Here is a 21,281-nt window from a genome sequence, read left to right on the forward strand (position 1 = left end):
TTTTATCCTTCTTGGTCTGGTCTCGATGGGAGATGTCCAGGAATTTTGGGAGGAGACCCAGCAGATCCGGCGGTCTCTGGAACCAGCTCCATATCCCCCAGCTCCTTTGGCAGTGCAAGCTTTGTGGGTGTGCTGAGCTCTGAAGCATGCAGGCAGGATCGTTTTGCCCAGGACGGTTGTGGACGCCCCATCCCCGCATCCCCGGAGGCATTCAAAGCCAGGCTGGATTGTGGCTCTGGGCAGCCTGGTCTGGTGGCTGGTGATCCTTCCTATGGCAGGAAGGTTGAAACTAGATGATCTTTGAGGTCCTTTTCAACCCAGGCTGTTTAGAAGCTTATTTCCCCCCAGTTCCCTCCCCAGACCTGTTCTGAGTGTGACAGCCACCCCTCAAGGGCATCTTCACCTCTACTTCCGACTTCCCTGAATACGAGGCTCTTTCCACCTACCTATCAGAGATAGCTGCTTCTGAACAATGAATTAGCTCATCATTGCACAAGGGTAATTAGTTTGTAATTTAAAGTTACCACAATACACCTAGATCTGTGGACACAGTGGTTTGGCTGAAGTGCTCCACCAACATGGAGAGGTGCAGAAGATGCTTAGTGGGCGTAGTGTGATGGGTTGCTTGTTGGACTCAGTGATCTTTTAGGTCTTTATGATTCTGTGCTGCTGCTGCTGCTTGCCTGAGACGCTCCAGTGAGCAGGAATTGCCACCCCACATCCCACTGGGCTCTTTGGAATACCCAGCTTAGTCAGAACCCTCTTGGGACAAAGATTGCTGGTAAATCGTATGTCCCCTTTAATCAAAATGTGCTCCTCCCATGTTTTTACCCCTCAAAGGCTGGGTCTGATCCTTTCTGCTGTTTTCCTCTCCTGGGGAGGTTTTCTGCCTCAGCTCCCCACTTTGACCCCGCAGCTACCTGGAGCCCTGACCCCGCTGGTGACAATAAGGGTCCCTGTGGATGGAGCAGGGCTGAGAGATGCCCCCAGGAGACAGGGGCTCTTCTCCACTTGCCTCAGGCTTCACGCACATTCCCACACTTACTAATTCTTTTTCCTTCCACAAAGAGACCAGAAAGCCCTAAAATGTACCCAAAAACCCTTTTCCAGCTGTCCCTATCCATGAACAGGGGAAGCAGCGAGGCAGGACCTTCAGATCACTTCTCACTACAGAGCCTTGCCTCTTTTTCTTTTTTTCCCCCTGCTCTCTACCCAAGGAGCTTTTGCCAAAATGCGTTTTCCACATGTTCCCTATTAGTCATGCTCTCTGTCTTACAAATCTGTTACCAGCACCGCTAGCCGATGCTATTAATTTACTTCCAGTCCGCTCAAGAGCTCGGCAGCAAAATTCCAGGCACCGTTCCTAAAACCAGAGCCGGCGGTCTGTTTGGATTTAAAAACCGATGCCTCCTTCCTGCCCGGTATATATAGCACCTTCTCCCAAAGCTTGGGGACACCCGGCGAGGAGAGGGGCTGGGGTGGGAGCTGGGCTGCCCCAGAGGCGGGGTCTGCAGAGCCTTAAATCCTGCCCCAGGGCTCGGCGTCCCAGCGGAGCATGGCGTGAGCACGGCGGGACTTTATCTAGGGCAAGGCGCAGGAATGCTGGTGGAGGAGGGCAAGCAGCACCATGTCTCCGTGAGTACATTTTCCATTGTTTTGCCTTTGGTTTAAACAACTGGGTGGGAAGCGAGTAGAAAGGAAGGACGTCAAGCTAGCTAGATCTATATGCTTTTTTCCTATTTTTCTTTTTTTTCTTCTCGTTCTGCTTCTTTTACACCCAAGTTTTAAAGTTTTTTCCCAGTTCCAACAGCTGCATCTGCAATTGCACAGAGGGGATTTTGGTGGTGAGAAAGTGGAATCAAGAGCTAATTGCTGGCTCCGTGGGATTTCCACTATTTTAAGGCTGAGCCAAAGGCACTCGAATCGCCGCTGTCGCATTGAGAGATCCCAACTTCTATTTGTGGCTGTCTGGAAGTGAAACGTGTGCCCGGTGCCAGTCAGCCTGATGTGTGCAGCTGGAATGAATGGGTTCCAAGCTGCAGGGACGCTGGGTCCCCCCTGGGATCTCTCTGCACGTAACTGAGCCCCACAAACCCCCCTCACCCCATCCATTCCGTGCTGGAGCCCCACGCGGTCCTTGCCCCAGCGGGCTGATCAGAGGAGGATTCTTCCCTTGTCTCCTTCAGCTGCTGTTGTGTGTCTGGGTACGGGGGAGCACAGCGCGGTCACTGAGGTGCAGTCATGCCCAGAGGCACAGCAGGGTCCCAGCAGTTCAGGAGCAGCTGGGGGCTGTTTCCTGCACGTGTTGCTGCCGTCCAGATGTGCACAGCAGGCTGAGCACAGGCTGTGGCTGGTAGTTGGTATTCGCAGATCGTGTTCGCCAAGCAGTGGCCTTCTGGTTGTTCTGTTAGTTTGTGATTTCTCTCCCTGATGCTGGGGGATTGTGAAGGGTTTAAGCCGATGTTGCCAGGTGCTCCAGTCTGAAATGTGCTTCCTGGAGGAAGAAAGTGTGTGCTTTGCTAACGAACGTTAGGTCAGAACTTGAATATTTCCTCCAAAATCCATCGTTGGCTTTGTCAAGTCCTCAGTGCCCCAGCAAACTGCTATTGGGAGGTAACTGACCTGTGGGAACTGTGTCCAGGAATCACAGAATCAGAATTTGGGTTGGAAAGGACCTTAAAGCCCGTCCAGTGCCAGCCCCTGCCGTGAGCAAGAACACCTCACACCAGGCCAGGTTACCAAAACCCCATCCCACCTTGCCTTGAGTGCCTCCAGAGGGACATCCACAGCTCCTCTGGGCAGCACTGCCAGTGCCTCACCACCCTCATTGTGAAGGACTTTTTCCTGCTGTCTAACCTAAACTTACCATCTTTAGTTTAAAGCCATTATCTCCTGTCCTGTCACTACGTTCCCTGACAAAGAATAAGCTTAATGTGGAGCTTGCAGCTGACTGGGGATGCTGATGGGTGGCACAGAGACCACCAGGCTGGGTCCACTACCCAAGCCCCAGCCCTGCCCTGGCTGCACCGATGCTCCAGGGATGGATGTGCCATGTCCCACAGTGGGCAATCAGCCCCCCAGTGCCTCCTCTTGCCACCCCTACCTGCTGAGTCTTGGCCGAGGCCCGGCGTGAATCCTGCAAGTCAGGCAATGCCCCATTCTGCTCATGACTGAATAGGCACGCAGAGCAAAGGAAGGTTTGCTCTGCTTTGAAGGGGGACTACTGAGTCTGAAAGAAGCCAAAGGCATTCACAAGGGGTGATGTCCCATCCCTGAATTAATAGTCATAGAATCACAGAATTGTTTGAGTTGGAAGAGATCCTTAAAGGCCATCTGGTCCAGCTCCCCTGCACTGAACTGGGAAACCCACAGCTCCACCAGGTGCTCAGAGCCCCGTCCCCTGACCTTGGGTGTCTCCAGCGATGGGTCACCCACCACCTCTGTGCACGACCTGTGCCAGTGCTCCGCCACCCTTACTGTAAAAAATCTTCATCCTTCTATCCAGTCTAAAATTAAAAAATGCAATGCTAAGCCAGAGTTCTCCAATAAATAAAGAATAGCGCTGTGGGGATCACTTTCCACATTATTCTGTGGTTGAACCACTGTGTCTGCAGCAGTATTTCTTTACTGACTGTTGGGTACAAGGCATCGTTTCTGAGGCAGGAGATGGGGATTCTGGTTCCTGTAGCATGGAGAACTTCAGCAGGTAACTTGAGGGGAGAGAGGAGACCTTCTCACCTCTTCTCCCAGCTGGGGCGTGCTGCTTCCTTACTCCTTGCCTCAGTTTCCCCAGCTGCAGGACAGGAACATTCCTCAGCACCATCTGCAGAGTGCTCCCACAGTCCCCCTCTGGTGTGTGAAGACTCGGAAGTTTGGGTTCGCAGAGGATTTGTTTGATCTAGAAATAGCAGGGTTAGAAAATTCCATCTGCTGGCTCTCGGGAGCCCTCGACAGTGGAAGAATTTTGCTGCATCTTGAGCCTTGGGCCGCATCATTACTTCCCAGAGCTGCAGCGAGGCGGGTGCTGAGCAAACCAGAGCTGCTTGGCGCCCGTCCTAAGAAGCAGCAGGAACAAAATGACATTCCAGGAAAGCAAAATGTGGAGAACAGAGCAAATCATCTTGCATTTCTTGCTCCTTTGCTGTTGCTCGTGGTTGTTCACACTCCAGGCCCAATCCACAGGGTCAAAGCCTCCAGTGCAAACCTTGGGGTGTGATTTGGTGTCTCCATGTAAAAGTGCTGCAAAGCTGAGCCAGGACCGGACTCGTGTCTTGTGGCATGATTCGTCCTCCTTGACTTTTACCTCTGTAAATGAAAGGGCTGTGGGGCAGCACAGGGATTTGGTTAGGCTTGCTGTAGGTTGGGCTCTCAATGAAGGTTACGAGCCTGGTGCAGAGGAGGGATGCAGGTTTGCAGAAAGGATGAGCCCATTCTCTGCTGCTCGAGGGTGAGGGGCCGTCGTCCCCCAGCATGATGCCCTTCGTGTCCGGGTGCTTTCCCCATCGCTCTCACCCATAGGTGTCTGCCAGCCCAGCTGTACAATTACCACCTGTCTTTAATGATGCCTGGAGGGCTGAGGCGCTCCAATGATGCCAGGGAGCTCAGGGTGAGACCCCACTGCAAGGCAAGCTGAACACAAGATGGTTCCACTTCCTCTCCAGCTGTCCAGGTCTTCTAATAAATGCATGGTTTTCTCTGAAAGCTTTGGAAGGTTTATTTATAAAAGAGTCTGCATTTGATTTAAGCATTTGTTTTTCAAGAGGGACTTAAAAGGGACGTCAGTCTGTAAATATAAATATTCCCATTCTTTTTTTGATTCTTTGCATTTTTCTAGGTTCACTAATGAAAGACATTTCAGCATCCCCTGCTCCCGCATTCAGCCCGGATGCCTGAGCCCACGGCATGTGAGCAAGCAGCTATCACAAGTTGAGCACCCTTCTGTGTGCCTAGGTGGCTGCCATGTTGTATTGTATTCATTATCAGTTACCCAAGGACTTCCCATCCTGAAACAGGGCAACAAAATGTGTTGATGGGATGTTAACTTACAGCTGTGTGGGGTTTTTTTTCCCCTTCTTCCTGCAGGTTATAACTGAGTAGCCCTTATGACCAACATGAGCTGGAGCTTTCTCACCCGCCTGCTAGAAGAGATCCACAACCACTCCACCTTCGTGGGGAAGGTCTGGCTCACCGTGCTCATCGTCTTCCGCATCGTCCTGACGGCGGTCGGTGGAGAATCCATCTACTCTGATGAGCAAAGCAAGTTCACTTGCAACACCAAGCAGCCCGGCTGCGACAACGTCTGTTACGATGCCTTCGCCCCGCTGTCTCACGTTCGGTTTTGGGTCTTCCAGATCATCATGATATCCACACCTTCAGTCATGTACCTGGGCTACGCCATCCACCGGATCGCCCGGTCAGCGGAGGAGGAGAAGAAGTTCAAGGGCTTCAAGAAGAAGAAGCAGTTTGCTTTGAACTGGCAGGCGGTGCGCAACATGGAGGACGCGATGGAGGCGGATGAAGAGGAGCCCATGATCTCCGACGACGCAGCAGAAAATGAGAAAGCCAAAGCCAAGCCCAAGAGCAAAGAGCAGCAAAAGCACGATGGGAGGAGGCGAATCCAGCAGGAAGGACTGATGAAAATCTACGTCTTCCAGCTGCTTACCAGAGCTTCGTTTGAAGTTTGTTTTTTGATAGGGCAGTATTTGCTCTACGGTTTTGAGGTAGAAGCTTATTTTGTCTGCAACAGACTGCCTTGTCCTCACACGGTGGACTGCTTTGTGTCCCGGCCAACTGAGAAGACAATCTTTTTGCTGGTGATGTACGTGGTGAGCTGCCTGTGCTTGCTGCTGAACATGTGTGAGATGTTCCATCTGGGCTTCGGGACCATCCGAGATGCCATCCGCAACCGGAAAATCAACAGCTTCAGGCAGCCCCCCTACAACTACGCCTACCCCAAGAACATCTCCTGCCCCCCCGAGTACAACCTGGTGGTGAAATCGGAGAAGTCCACCAAGATCCCCAACAGCCTGATGGCTCACGAGCAGAACCTGGCTAACGTTGCGCAGGAGCAGCAGTGCACCAGCCCGGATGAGAACATCCCAGCGGACTTGTCCACCCTCCACAAACACCTGCGAGTGGCCCAGGAGCAGCTGGACATAGCGTTTCAGAGCTATGGCAGCAGCCAGGGCAACGCGCAGCCCTCCCGGACCAGCAGCCCTGCCTCAGGTGGCACGGTGGTAGAACAAAATAGGGCCAACACGGCCCAGGAGAAGCAAAGCGCTAAGCCCAAGGCGTCCTTGGAGAAAGGCAGCTCCAGCAGTAAGGATGGAAAGACGTCTGTGTGGATATAGCCTGTCTGCCAGCAGAGAGGGCAGCGTATGTGGGGTTTTATTTGGGGTTCTGTTTTGCAGTATGTCTCGAGTTTATTTCACAGGGCACAGATACATTTTTTCTGTGGAAGTCAAGAGAGAAAAGGAATTTCAGACCAATTTAGTACTGTCTTCCGGTGCATTAACAAAAGACATTTCCTTCCTCTTTCCAACACATCCTCCAGCCGGGAACCTCCAGTGAGTGACAGCGACCGCTGCATCCCGCCGAGGCTGGACAGCCTGCTGTGATGGAAGCAGGGAGCAGCTCCCACACACAGTGCTGCAGTCAGACGGCCTTTAATTACTAAATATCCTTCATCAAAATTAATTTCCGATCCCTTGATTAGAAAGGAAAGTGACTGATACGTCGACGAACTTTCACGGCACGCTCCCAGCTAACGTCTCACCGGAATTTTTCAGTGCACAGCAGGCAGCACTGGAAGCGAAGGCAGCAGAGGTGCATGCATAGCACAGCACTGATGGATTTCATCTTTCATTCTGCGCTGAAACAAAAAGCAAACACGGCCAAACACTCCGCAGTGTGAGTTGGCAGTGACACTGCTGCTCGTACGGGTGCCTGCGTAGCGCTTGCTACAGATGGAATCACTGCAGTTACAGTGTTTTTAACAAACTGCTGCTTCACATCATCAGAAAGTGCCTTTTTGCAACCAGGAAAACAAAGTCATAAAGGGTGTCGACTTCTTCACGTGCTAAATTTGAGTAAAGATGGGAAGATCAGTGTTGGCAGGTTTGTTTTTCTGTTTAATCGAACTGTTACACACAGTGGCAGACAGCAGACCTATGCATAGCGCGTATACGATGCGTGTGTGTGCACATGTCAGCATATATATGGACACATGAACATGTGTGTGTGCATATAGATACATAGATATATATATATAAATGTGATATCAACCCTCTGGTAATTTTACAGCCTTCCACTTTCCCTGGGAAATCTTGTTGGATCCAGGAGTGTCAGTGGGAAACGGGCAGGTTTCCATACACTTGTTAAGGGGCTCAGCAGAAGACCTGGTGGACAGGACCCAGGGCAGCAGCAAGAAGTTTGCCTCTGTTTTATGGAGAGATTTTGTTGCCTTTGCTTGGTTTTAAGGCAGTCTCCTTGCAGTTGCAGGAGCTCCAAGGCTCCTGCTGGTGCTGGATGTGCTTTGGTGGGTGGTTTCATCCTGGAGCTGAGGCGTTCTTGAGATGCCTGTGGCGATTCACCACCATGGAGGCAAAGTAGGCAGAGCCTTCCAGATCAAACTTTACAAGGAAGAATTAAATCCTTACAGAATACAGCATCATTCCTGTGCTGAGCTGCTCCCTTACAGCCATGCCAGCATACAAGCCCTCATGCCACTATTCCTTTCATGTTACTTCTTGATGGGCTCTTACTCATGACCCTGAGATCAGTCTCTTAAGCCTTGAGGGCATCTGCTCTCCCCAGCCAGCAAGAAAGCTGTGCAATGCCCATGGAGAACAGTGCTGGTAGCAAACAGTAGGTTTTAAAAGGTGCAAAGAAATGTTCTCTGAGGTATCCAACTGCAAATATTCGATATGGCTTTGAGTAACAGTCTGGAGACAGCTCCAGGCTTGTTCCTGATCCTGCAGGAGGCACTGCCTGGAGCGCTGCCTGCTCTTGCTGCTGGAGTTGTTCTCTTTGGATACAGGCAGCTGCATCCCACAGGAGGCTCAGCGCATCGTGCAGCAGCACTGGTCTGCAGCAGCACACACACATCGCGTGCAGGGATGTTTTGTAATGTGAATTTTCCATCAGAGGCTCAGAAAGTTCACAGCACAGTGGTAGGACAAACATATCTGCCCGCGCTGCTCCTTGGCCTACATATGGGCACCCACCCACTCGGGCAACGCAGAGAGACTGGGTGCTGCTGGCAGTGCTGTCGTGAAGGTACAGACAGCCCAGGGCTTATTCCCCTGAAGATTTGGGGTGTTTGAAGACTGTCTTATCTCCGTTAGCTCTGCTGTAAGCCAAGCAACCCTACTTTCACCAGCCTGTCATTTCCGTGCCATGGATCCGGCACGCCAAGAGGGATGATCAGGCAGTCCTGCAGCAGATTTGCAGCCTCCTCCAGGCTGGTGTCACCAGCACATTTAATACGCACACGCTGTTTTCCATAGTGGGAGTCAATAATTGCAGTATTGATGAGCACTAGAGCCGGGGCAGACACTTGGGTGTTCGATACCAGCTCCTCATCAGGCAGGGTAACTGCTCACTCTGCCGTCCTCCCAGCCAGCCCTGCTCATCTGTAGGGCTTGAAAACTTCCTTGTATAAAATGCTTTGCAAATGAGGGCTGATCTCACTTTCCCTTTTTTTTTTATTCTTCTTTTTCCAAGCTTTTTGACAGGGACTGAAGCAAAAGGGCACGCTGGTGGCAGGACTGCTTAATGCCAGGATCTTGTGGTGGGCTGCCAAGCTCCCATACGCTCCTCCATACCAAGAAGGAGCCGCCCCTGTTCCTCCAGCCACCAGTATGAGTCAGATAGCCCTATAAATATGGAGGCTTATTATTATAATTAGATATACCGAATTGCTCACTTCCCCCTTTCCTCCACTGCTTGCCCTCTGGAGCTCTTAGGATGTTGTGTGCTCCACTGAGTCACCTCCACCACCAAGGCACCGACGTCTCCGCAGCAGTGACCCCTTCCAGAGCAGGAAGGGAAATCCCATATTTACTGTGTCTGTTAGGGCAGGAAAAGGATAGGAAGGCAAAATATGTGTAACCACAAGCAAAAGCCCCGCCACAAACCAAACCGGCGGCTTGAGGAATTTCAAGCAGACGACGGGCAGCATCGGCCATGGAAGAAATGCCAGTATTACAACTAATGCTTTGCTTTCTTTTCTGCAGGTTAGTCATTTAGTTCACGCTCCAGACGGGTTTAGCTCTGTAGCTGAACTAAGCATAAATGTTGATTCCCTCACTAAGCTTTGCTGGATAAAGTGCCCGCCCTTGCGTTTCTGTTCTTACCATTCAGGGCCAGGAATGTCCCACGTAAAAGCCAGATTACCTTGTTGCTTGCATTGCATTCCACTGGAAAATACTTGAACTTAACTCAAGGCCATAACCAGTCTGTGCTGTTATGAAGTTTCTGGGATATTTTTTTTGTTCGTTTTTTATGTACTAACTGTATTTGTACTAGAAAATTTTTGAGTATGAGGTTGAATCTCTCTAAGTATTTCTCAGTGTAAATGTTCCATCTGGACTGTAGTTAGGTTAAGCATTGGTCAAAAGAGAATGAAACATTAGCCCCACTCTTCAACCGGCTATTCCACGTCCATTACTAATAAAACAGAATAAAACTTACATTTTGTTACAGAATGCAAAGTGTGTGATGTTTCCGTGAGAAGGAAGACGAGTGTTGATGAGAAGAAATTCTTCCCCATCTATTGTTTGCCTGCTTTAGCCATATAAGACCTCTATTTTCCCACATACAGCTATAAATCACTGCAAAATATTTTTGCCTTAAGAAGTAGTTGACCTTCTGGTTGTTTGGGATGTGTTGTCTCTCTGATGAATCACTGCCTGCAGTTCCTTCAGGCATGGAGCTGAAGCTGCCTAGGAAAGCCTGTGCTCTGAAAAGTGAAAAAACTTTGCTGAGTCCGGGAGAAGTTACGGCTGCAGCAGAGTAAATGATGGGAGAAGCCTTTGAGAAGACCTGCCCTGCAAGAGAATCACAAAAAAACAGGATCATTCAGGTTGGAAAACACCTCTGAGATCCCCAAGTCCAACAGCAACCCATCCCCACCACTCCCACGACCCCTGTTCCCCAGTGCCACATCTCCACGGTTCTTAACAGCTCGGTTTTCTTAAACATCTCAGTTCCTGCTCCTGCCATGAACCCACATTAGGTACATTCACTCACCACCACTGTCCAAAGAGGCTTCTGCAAGCCTCTGGGTGCATTTCTCTCCATTCCTCTGGCAGTTGCAGTATCTCCAGGATTCCATTGGCTCCTACCGAGAGGCAGAGAATAAGGGACTCTGCTGGGAGTCCATGGTGAAGGTGGACAGCCAGGAGCGCCTCAGTGCTACAGAAACCAAATAAAAAAAAAATTGCTAATTAACAAGGTGTCCTTAAACGAGCAAGTTCTGGGAAATACAAGGAATTCATCCTTGCTGTTGGGTGCTGGGGTGATGTCAAAGTGAAGCATGCTTTGGTGACTGAACTTAGTGCGGTGCTGCTGTGGCACTGACCTCTGCGTCCCACGTGGAGTTGTCAGGGGAGGGTCTGGTGGGGATGAGAGAAAGGTTCTTCCCGTGGAAGAGGCTGCCCAGGGCAGTGGAGCATTTAAGGCACAGGGCCTTGGGGTTGGACTTGGGGATCTCAGAGGTCTTTTCCAACCTGAATGATTCTAGGTCCTCTTTGGGACAGGGCTTGGTCGGGAGCATTGCATTTTGTCACCCTGCCACCAACGCTCCAATGAGAGCCTTAAGTGCAGAGGAACGATGCCTTTTCCCCCTCTGCTCCACTCAGACCCCAGCTGCAGTGCTGCGATGGACTCAGGGGCATGCAGGATTAAAACAAAGGCTTCCTGTTTCTTTTCCATTTTTTTCCTCTTGCCACTCCCACCAGCAGCCCCCACCCGCCTGACGCACGGACCCTCACCGCTCCGCTGTGGGGGCGCGGCCAGCCAGAAGGGGCGTGGCCAGGCAGAGGAGGGCGCGCCCCGCTCCCCAGCGCTCCTCCCCGCCGCGAGGTGGCGCCGACACACACAAGATGGCGGCAGAGGCGGCAGGAGCTGACGGGCGCCCCTGACAACCAGCCGCCATGTTGGTGAGGGCGGCGGCCGGCCTGCCCGGGCTGCGGCGGCTGTGGGGGCGCGGTGGGAGCGGGGACGGCGCCTGGCGTTGTTTCCCGCTGGGCCGGGCGCTGCTGAGCGTGCGTGGCGCCGAGGCGGCCGTTTTCCTGCAGGGGCTGCTCACCAACGACGTCACGCGGTTGGTGGCGGTGAGGGAGGGCCCCGCGGGGCCGCCGCGCGCGCTGTACGCGCATGCGCTCAACGTGCAGGGCCGCTGCCTGTACGACCTCCTCGTGTACAGGTGAGAGCGGGGGGAGGAGCTGGGCGAGAGCATTGCCGGGCCGGGGGCGGAGGGGCAGGCCGTAATTCCACCTTACTGCCACCGGGCGGGCCTTGGGATCTCAGTGCGCTTACCCAACCTGTAAGGGGCTGTGAGTGTTGTGATACAGGGTGCCGAGCGCTGCCCCTGGCATTTGCCGGATTCAGACCAGGGTTGAGTTAATAGAGCCTGTTTGAAGCGCAGAATCGTTTGAGTTGGAAGGGATTTGAGTTGGATCTCTAAAGGCCATCGGGTCCCAGGCACCCACAGCTCCATCAGTGCTCACAGCCCCGTCCCCTGACCGTGGGTGCCTGCAGGGATGGGGCGCCACCGCCTCTCTGGGCAGCCTGTGCTGGTTCTTCAGCACTCTTATTATGAAAAACCTTTCTTTGTATCCAGCTGAAGTCTCCCTCCTTTTATTGTACTTCCTCTGTTGGGGGTTTGGCTTTCCTGACTTTGTAGGTGTTGCTTTTTTAAGGCTTCACGAGAGTCAAGAAGAAGAGCCACACATCCTGCTGGAGTGTGACAGCAGCGTGCTGGACGCCGTACAGAAACATCTGAAGCTGTACAAGATCCGGAGGAAAGTCAGCATCAGCCCTTGCCTGGACCTCGCATTGTGGGCCGTCGTCCCCGGGGAGCAGGCCGGGGACATCAGCAGCTCCCTCGCACAATGTGCAGAGCGGGCTCTGGTTTTAACTCCTGACCCCAGGGCAGAAGTCATGGGCTGGAGACTGATTGTGAAGGCGGGAGCGGATCTACCAGAGGTTATCCCTGGAAGCCGTGTTGAAAGCATTCAGGATTACCACAGGCACAGGTATAAGCAAGGTAAAGCCACGTCCCGTTTGATACTCTGCTGTTGGATTTGGGATAAGTACATTTATTATTAGGATCTCATGATCAAACTGCACGCTCTGATATCAGGCAGTGGGTTAGAAAGCCACAGGGGTGTGCGTTGGTGTGTTTAACTTTGTAATAACTGCAGAAAGTTTTGCTGCTTTGAGGATGCGAGTAATCCAGTGCTCTGCCTTGTGACAGAATCAAGAACTAATCATTTGCTAAGAGAGAAACTTTAGTGGTTTGAGTCATTCTGATTATTTTGGAATGATGCACCGTTTGTGTTTTCCTTGTTACTAAGGAAAGAAAATGAAACACCGCAGTGTGCATTCCTAAAAATGTACTGCTGGATTTGCAGAGTTAACTCAGAGGCCAAGGCGTGTGTGTTTGATTTGAAAAGGAACTCAATCCTGAAGGCCTCTGCAGAGCTGCTGTTGATCTTGATGTGTCCATGCAGACAGGGGATTAAATTCATTAGCAGACTGAAAGAGGATGGTCCCCTGCTAATAAACGGTGGTCATGACCCGAGTCCATCTGGTGCAGAAAAACAAGCTGTTAATGGGTCAGAGTGGGCTGCAGTGCGGTGGTGTGCTGCCTGCCAGGAGTCCCAGCACTCCTCTGTGTGACACTGCACAAACCTGGGTCCAGCGCTGGCCACAAAAGGAGCGCTCCTAGCTTTAGCAAGGACAGCTGGCCATCTTGCATGCATGAAAATAAGTCTGACTGACATTGAAGCCTACCTGTGGGATGCAGGCGAAAACAATTTGTTTTTCCATTGACATTAAATGTTGATGTCTTTTTGTAGGAGTCTGTATTGCTCTGGGTGCTTTGCGTTTCCACCACTATGTCTGTAAAGTGCTATGAGTTTCACAAAATTAGGTTTCAGTGCAGTTTTTCCAATTACGTTTTAAAATAATCTTTGCTTACCCCCGTGTGTTTATAGCTAGTGATGTATTAACACCCAGACCAGAGTACTGGCAAGCTCATGGCTTCGCATTGCTTCTTCTCACCTCTGGCTTTGTAACACAGAGGAAGAATACTCCAGAAATCTCAAATGCCAGAGATCTTACTGTATTTCCTTTCTTTCCCTAGGAATTCCTGAAGGTGTGAAAGATCTCCCTCCCGGAGTAGCCCTTCCACTGGAATCCAACCTGGCCTACATGAACGGCGTCAGCTTTACCAAAGGCTGTTACATCGGGCAGGAGCTAACAGCCAGGACCCACCACATGGGTGTCATTCGCAAGCGTTTGGTGCCCGTGCGGTTTTCAGTTCCTCTTCCTCAGGAGAGCATTCCCGAGGGTGCTGAAATCTTGACTGAAACAGGAAAGGCAGCTGGCAAGTTCCGGGCTGGAGGAGATGAACTTGGCATAGCTTTGCTGAGGCTGGCTAATATAAATGAACCACTCTGCCTAAATGTAGCAGGTGATAAAGTGAAGCTCACTGCAAGTATACCTGAGTGGTGGCCGAAAACTGCCAGCAAATAAATGAGGAACCACCACTTGCACCTTTGCCTTATTGAGAATATATTTTGTGTGACAGGGTTGGAAAGGTGACTCAGCTGTTGTCTGTGGTGTTGATGAAGGTGTATTAGCTGAGTTCTGCAAGATGGGCTTAAACTGCAGGAGTGCCAACCAGCAGCAGGTTGCTGTTACACGTTGTGGAGACACCTTTACAAGGCAGGGGACGCAGGAGGCAGCCCCGCTTTTGTTTAGGGGATGTCAGGTGCTGCTGGGTTTGACTCCGGCTGAGTTTCACCGCTGCGTGCACTGAAATCCTCTGTTCATGGTATCCCAGCTGTGGTATGGTGTTCTTTTATTGGAGAGCATGCTGAGTTTACCTTCAGTAGGTTATATTGTTGCTATCTGAACTCAGGCTGAAGTGTTCATTGCAAAATATTTGATGCATTGAGCTTCTGATTAAACTTGCTGATTGGGTGGGTGTTGTTTCCCAGCACTCTACCTGCTAATTATGTTCGGGAAGAGGAATAGAATACCTTCTACTTCTGCTTTCGGATCTGCTTTCAATGTCACCCACGATGAGAAATGTGGGAAGACTCACAAATGTCCCCTTCCTGTGCCCTGTCTCAGAGCCAGCAGAGGGAGCACAGCCAGCAGCAACCTGCATCTGAGCTCCTCTGCCCTTGCTCACCTTGGCCATGCATGCTTCATTCACTCAGACAACTGTTTCAGAAAGGAAAGTGATATTTTACAGACATGAAGGGCTTTAGGGCGCTCCCAGCAGCGACTATTGTATTGGTGTACTGGTCCTTGGCTGAATAATCTGTTACTATGTTTATCATACAGTGTAACTGACAGGTAACCAACAACAGTTGTTGTCTTGGCATCTTAGTGATTTGTGTCTGACTGCGCAGTTACACAGGAGGAAAGATTCCTGGTGCTGTTTTAGTTACACAGTTGCAAATGAAGGTAATGCCCAGGTGAAGGTGTTGTGTCGAAATGCACAAAGCAGGAGGACTGTGAATGGACCCTAATGTGAACTGTCTTGAAGACTTCAGCACGGCTGTGGTCTCTGGAGGGGTCACTGCCACCTTGCTTAGCCTGGTGTTCATGGCAGGATTTTCACCATATTCACTTCTCTGGCCACTCCTGTTCTCCTGAGTCCGATCTGTACTGCTCACACAAAACAAACCGTCCCTAGCTGAGGTTTTCTCACCCTCCCGTCCCTCTGAGTTTTCAGAACAACCCAAGACTTCATTGTTGCTTTGCTGCTTTTTATTTTCTCTCTCGTGCTGCCCTTCTGCCTTCCAACTTGTTCCCTCTGCAATCACTGCATCCCTCTCTTCTCCCCCAAAGCCAGGCAGATTCTGTGCTTACTAACCCTCTCAACCTGTGGTAATTTATAGGAGGCCAATTTATTTTTATATTACAATAAGTCCCATGTGTCCAGTCTGGTAATGGCATGGATGGTGAGAAGGGGGTGATGAGAGAGTGAGCAGGTGACTGAAAAAGCTCTTGTGTGGGTATTTGTAATAAAAAACATCCAAAGTGCATTTTGGTACTGTGAGGAGGAATTATCTGTGAAAAATGCTTTTGTTGTTTAAAACTCCTTATGCATGCTGTGAATGGAATCTGTGAAATATCTCATTAAAAGTTTATTGGATTGGTAATTTAAATGATTGTTCTGAGAGACTAGCTCTTGTTTACCTTGTGAGAACAAACAACAGATGAGGTTTTAGGGTTGGCTGTTGACTAGAGGGAGGTTCTACATTGCACTGACCTGTTCTGATGGATTTGGGATTTCTAACAAACTCTCTGTGCTGGAGAAAGTGCAGTTCTTCATGCTTTCAGGATATGAATGTGAGCCTGAATGTGAGCCTGTGGTGATGCTGCTTTGTCAGAAGCAGCGTTTTCTCTCATCCATCCCCTGCACAAAGCCTGCCCCAAATGGTGCTGTTGTGCTGTTGCCACAATGTATGTGCAGCCTGAATAAGCACAGCATTTATTCTGCTTGGGGAAGCCCTTCACCTCATCTCAGGTGTGCACACATTTCTGAAACATTTGCAAATGGGACATGGAGAGAAGTCTGAGAGGCAGCCCCATCCCTGCCAGCCTCATTTTTTAACGAGGTGCTCCATCACTATGGGCTTTGGGCTGAAAGGTCAGAGGACCAGCTGCGCTGTGCCAGGCGGCACTCATGGCATGCATGCTCCTTATGGACAAGCAGTGATCAATCTCATTCAGTTGTGGCACAGCTGAATGAAGCATAAAGGAATCTGCTGCTGAATGGAGAAGCCGTCAGGCAGAGGCCAGTCAAAAAGTAGACCTTCCTGTCGGTTGCATGAACTAACAGGCTGAAATGGGACTTCTAGCAATAGATTTCAGCAGGAAGAAAGAAAGATTAAGAAATAAATCACTGAAGTGCCACTGCCTGCATGATCTGATGCCTTTATAGGAAGGAGCTGCCTCACTGCAGACTGCCCGTATTCTTCTCAAACTGCTTGCTCTGAAACGTTTAACCAAATGAAGGCTGCAAGAAACATCACACAGTGCAGCCCAGACTGAGAACGGGACACTTTTATGGTACAAATTCACCGCTTTTCTTTGATTTTCTCACCTGCTGCCCCCGTGTGCCCAGTTCAGCTGCACGCATTACCTCAGGGATGAAGTAAACCCACACCGGGGTTGTTTGTCTCAGACTAAACACAGCTGAAAAATCTCAGCCAAAGAAAAAAACCACAACAATTTGCATTAGTGAACGTGTGTAGGGATTCCTTGTTGTGACTTTTAAGAACTGCGGCAGCTTTGTCTGTAAGATTCTTGGGCTCTGTGGGTGGGGAGTTGCTCCATGAGTGCCAGGAGGGGTCGGCAGCAGAAGGGCTGTTCTGACAAAAAAAAACTTATCTTAGAATCATTAAGGTTGGAAAAGACCAGTAAGATCATCTGGTCCAATCGTCAGCCCGTGAGCTTCGTAAGCACTCGGGTCGCTCCTAACCTCCAAAGCCATGGGAATCACCTGGTTCTGCTGAAATCAACGGGATGCTTTTTTTTTTCCTCCTCTCAATCGCCACAATGACAACGGTTCACCCGGTGAGAACAAGGAGGTAGGGGATGGGGAGACGTGGTTTTGGTAGGAAGCGCTGCTCCACAGTAACAGTAAAGCACTTGGAGACGCTTTAAGCTGTGCGTGCGTTCGGTCAGCAGATTCTCCTCAGGGCTCTGAGGGAGACGCGCTGAGGAGGCGGGAAAAGGCGCGCGCTCTGGGCGGGAAAAAGGGGGGAAGGGGGAGGCGCTGAGCCCCGCGTGGCGGGGAGGATAAAATGGTGGCGGGCAGCGCGCGCCCCTCAGCCCTGCGGCTCATGGGGCTGAGGTGAGGCTGCTGCTGTGCTGCGTGCTGAGGAGGCGGACAGGGAGAGTGTATGGGGATCCCTGAAAGCGAGGTTGGGTGTGAATAAAGGCTGTATTTGCAGGTGCACCACGCTGCTCCTGGCTGTTTCACAGCTGCTAAGTCCAGCTCTGTCTGCTCCCACCCAAGCAACGAGGGCAGTTCGGGTGTTATTGCTTGGAGCTGGAGGTGTAGGTGCTGCTGTTGGAAGCGTGGCTTTTGCTGCGTGGAAGCAATGAGATCTGCTGTGTTTTGGCTTCAGAATTTTCTCAGCCATTTGTGTTTTATAAAGGTGGTGAGCCCTTCCGAAAGGGCTCTTCTGTAACGTGCTGTTCTCAAGCGAGCAGAAACAATTCATATTTTTTTTATTGTTGTTATTATTTGTGTCTGGATTTCCTCTCTTTCCTCCCCCTTGTCCAGGTCGAACAAGAGCAGGGTTTGCTGTCAGGCTCTGTTTGAAGCTGGTGGGGTTTATCCGTATCCATAAGATGAGTGTCAGCGCTGTTTGTGTTGCCATAACACTGGGAATGTTTGCACTGTTTCCTCAGTCCCTCCTCAGAGCGTGGCTGGGGATCAAACTGCCTGGAACACTTGTATTCACTCTGTGTTACTGGCAACGTCGGTGCAAATGTGCTCTTCTGGAAGCCTGGCAGTGAGTGTGAAGCTTCCTGCTGTGTCTGTGTGTGCTGAGGGCCTTAAATTTACCTGCAGCAGATGTGGAGGAGGACGGTTGCCTTCACTCTGTGCCAGCACAGCTCTGTGGAGGGTAACCAAAGGGAGAGCAGTGATAATGTCAGCAAGGGCTGAGGGTTTTTGGAAAGGATGGCCTTGTTTTCTATAGGCCATGATGTCAGGAATAACTTAGTATTTGGGGCAGGTCAAGTGCTGTGGGAAGTTCTTCAGTGTATTTTAGCAATGTTATCACTGGGAAGCGCTGCAGTGATGGATCTTGATGATGATGATGATGATGCAGGGGGCTGCAGCACCTCCCCTATGAAGACAGGCTGAGGGAGCTGGGCTTGTTCAGCCCGGAGAAGGAAAGACTGCGGAGTGACCTCATTGCAGCCTTCCAGTACCTAAAGGGAGCCTACAGACAGGAGGGGAATCAACTCTTGGAAAGGGGAGATAACAGCAGGACAAGGGGAAATGGTTTGGAGTTCAGGGAGGGGAGACTAAGGTTGGATGTTGGGGGGAAATTCTTTGCTCTGAGAGTGGTGAGGTGCTGGAACAGCTGCCCAGAGAGGCTGTGGATGCCCCGTCCATCCCTGGAGTGCAGGTTGGATGGGGCCCTGGGCGGCCTGGGCTGGTATGAAATGGGGAGGTTGGTGGCCCTGCCTGTGGTGGGGTGTCTGAGCTTCATGATCCTTGAGGTCCTTCCAACCCAAATCATTCCGTGAAAGTGAGGTGAAGTCACTGTAACTTAGTGAGAACACCCTGGGGACAGACAAGATATATACAATCTCTAAATATCATCCTTCTAAGATCTCTAGTTTTCAGTCTGCCTGCATGAAGCCGTCCAGGAACTCAGAAGAGTTTTCTGATTCCTACTGTAGCACTTGTAGCTGTCATGGGAGCTTTCTCATATTCTGCGAGATGCATCTTGGAGCATGGGAAGCGCCTCAGTGTTATTGCTCAGGATGAGAAATGTATGTTTTTAGGTTTAACTCGGCTGAAGGATAAACTGAGGTTTTTGGAAAGGTTTGCTAGCAGCTTGCTGGCGCCATGCTTTCCTTTTATTTCAGTCTCAAGACTTTGCAGTAATACTCGGCTGATGATGGATGACACATCCCAGCAACTGATCTGTTGTTTTTTTTTTTTTTTTTTTTTTTTTTATTATAGCAATCAACTTACCAGAATAGCTATTTTATTATTATTTAAAGATGAAAGAGGCTCTGATAGCCTTTTCTGTTGTCTGTATGGATTTCTTAATTTAAACTATTATTTTCCTAGTTTAGATGTTAGGAGGAAGTTTTTCCCCCAGAGGGTGGTGAGGCACTGGCACAGGTTGCCCAAGGAGGCTGTGGATGCCCCATCCCTGCAGGCATTCAAGGCCAGGCTGGATGTGGCTCTGGGCAGCCTGGGCTGCTGGTTGGCGACCTGCACACAGCAGGGGGTTGGAGCTGGATGAGCACTGTGCTCCTTTACAACCCAGGCCATTCTATGATTCTTTATTCTATCATAGCACATGGTGTGAGGGAAACACCAGCGTTCGTTATTAAGGTTCTGAATTAAGGCATGGAGTTGTAGGAAAAAAAAAACTTATTTACTAAGGAAATATGTGTAAAAGGTGATAATCCATATGCAACAGAGGTATTTGACTGAAAGTGGGAGGAGTTGGGTCAGGTGCAGCACTTGATCTTGCAGGAAAGCCTTTGACTGGAGTAGCCTTAACTTTTAACTCTTCTTGCAGGAAGCCGAGGGCTGCATTTGCTCACTGAGTCTTCACAATTACTTGGCTGAGTGAGCCCAATAGGAATCCAAGTGGCAGATGCATCGTGAGCAGTGACAAAAGCATTCGTTTGGGTGAGTTATCTTTCCTTGTAGAGAAACCAAACCCCCAGGGGTACAAGAGGCAATGAGCTTGTTGTAAGAACTCCCTTATTGTTCAACTGGAGCGCTGTTACACCTTGCAGCAATTAATATCTCCTTGCTGGGTGGTGCTTCCTGGTTACAACTAGAAGAGTTTGAAAGCATGTGATCACCAGAAAGTGGTTGCTTAGAAGCTCCTTTTTCTGTGAGAAGAAGGTGCACGCTTGCTGAAACGACCAGAATGCTTTTTCCTGTTTGAGAAACAGTTCCCAACTAAAGGAGGTAATCTGCATTTGCCAGCAGTTCCTGCAAACCTCTGTAAGAAGGAGGCTGCTCCCAGGCCCCTGGGTCCTGCACTGTGCAGCTATTGCCCAGCTGAGGAAACTACAATTCCCATAGTACTTCCACATACTGGTCCTGCAGTGACATCAGACGTTACATGGCACAGACTGGTTGTAAAGCAAGAAGACCAAACATGTAAGCTCGGTGTTTCTTTCACTTCTGCAGCAGGACCTTTGGCAGTGTGAAATCTTTGCTTGCTAGGGGCGGATTTTAGCTGTTGCAGAGCTATTTGGCAGAGCGTGTACCTGAGGTGGCACTCAAGGGCGAGCAACCCGTGCCGTGCAGCTCTGGGACCTCTCTGCCCGGGAATATCTCCGTGCAGAAATCTCTCAGCGCCAGCGCTGACACTTCGTCTCTATGGACCGCTTCCAAGCCCGCAGCCCGAAAACCGCTGCTGTTCTGCTGCGTTCGTCCCGCCGTTTGGACGGGTGGAGGAGGGACGCAGCCCCACAGCCTGGCAGCGCCGTGCGTGCCGCCCCGGGGAGGTGAGCAGCGCGGGGCTGCCGGGCGGTGCCTGCGCTGCTTCCCGCTGCCCCACAGCCGCCCGCCTCGGGGAGAGGGAGGGGAGGAGGGCTGAGCAGCTTTGACTCGGCGGGAGCCGCTTCTCACCGCGGGGTGAGGCTCCTGTGCGTGTTCGTTGGTCGGGAGAGGTGGTAGGTGTCCGTAAGGAAGCTGCGAAACAATCCAGAGAAGCGATTTTTGCAGTGCAGCGTTTGCTCGGGTTGCTATGATGCTGCACTTTGAAGCTCAGTCGTTTGTCGGTCCGGCAGCGCTCAGCCTCGCAGGAGTTTGGGTGTGATGAGTAGCTGAGAAACCTCCACGCACAAACCTCTTAACGTGCACCTGCAGAGCTTTCTAGTGAGGGTCGTGCTGTGAGCCTCACAAAGTGGTTGGGAAACTTGAGGGCTCTTGCTGTTGTACTTGAAGACGCTGAAAAACTTGGAGAAACTGAGTAACAGGTAATAGTTCCCCCATTAATTTCTGCTGGGAGACAGTTTAAAGCTGTCGAACAGCACTGTGACCTGATGTGCTCAAGCCTGCAAACTTGAAGACATCTATTTATTGCTTGGGTTTCACAAGCTGGAGAAGTGACCAAGTGGAAAAGGAGCTTTCTATCTCATCTTAGTAGTAGAAATTGAGATACAGGAATCTCTAATGATGTGTGACACATGCTAATCCTTGTTCTGTTGAAGATTTTTTTATTTGGCCCCAGTTGTTGGTTTATAACTTCAAAGGCTTTTATGGTAAAATGCTGAAATTGTCAGTGACTTAATTACATGTTTGTTTA

At 50.6% G+C, this 21,281-nt stretch overlaps 2 protein-coding genes across 7 annotated transcripts in view; both read left to right on the forward strand.

The window, feature by feature from the left end:
* Positions 1-9,707, forward strand: part of GJC2 (gap junction protein gamma 2) — a 31,806-nt gene extending 22,099 nt beyond the window's left edge. For 4 of the 5 annotated variants that reach the window (XM_042816715.1, XM_042816714.1, XM_042816718.1 and 1 more), the window contains one exon: positions 5,083-9,707. In XM_042816715.1, coding sequence (XP_042672649.1) covers positions 5,103-6,350 — 1,248 coding nt within the window. In that variant the 5' untranslated portion in view covers positions 5,083-5,102 and the 3' untranslated portion in view covers positions 6,351-9,707. Of the gene's footprint in view, positions 1-2; positions 1,636-5,082 lie in introns of those variants that run through there. The other variant, XM_042816716.1, reaches the window with a different exon arrangement.
* A 1,380-nt stretch (positions 9,708-11,087) lies between these two features.
* IBA57 (iron-sulfur cluster assembly factor IBA57) lies at positions 11,088-15,413 on the forward strand. Of its 2 annotated transcripts, none has more exons than XM_042817011.1 (3): positions 11,088-11,162; positions 11,925-12,271; positions 13,373-15,413. In XM_042817011.1, the coding sequence occupies exons 2-3, from the start codon at positions 12,166-12,168 to the stop codon at positions 13,762-13,764; spliced, it is 498 nt and encodes a 165-aa protein (XP_042672945.1). In that variant the 5' UTR covers positions 11,088-11,162; positions 11,925-12,165; the 3' UTR covers positions 13,765-15,413. The 2 variants fall into 2 exon arrangements, with proteins under 2 accessions (XP_042672945.1, XP_042672944.1); XM_042817010.1 differs by having other exon boundaries at positions 11,157-11,428.
* Positions 15,414-21,281: the final 5,868 nt, after the last annotated feature.

This window comes from Centrocercus urophasianus, unplaced genomic scaffold, assembly GCF_019232065.1.
Source record: "Centrocercus urophasianus isolate 14NV4802_14NV808 unplaced genomic scaffold, USGS_Curo_1.0 seq_16, whole genome shotgun sequence".
Classification (NCBI taxonomy): domain Eukaryota; kingdom Metazoa; phylum Chordata; class Aves; order Galliformes; family Phasianidae; genus Centrocercus; species Centrocercus urophasianus.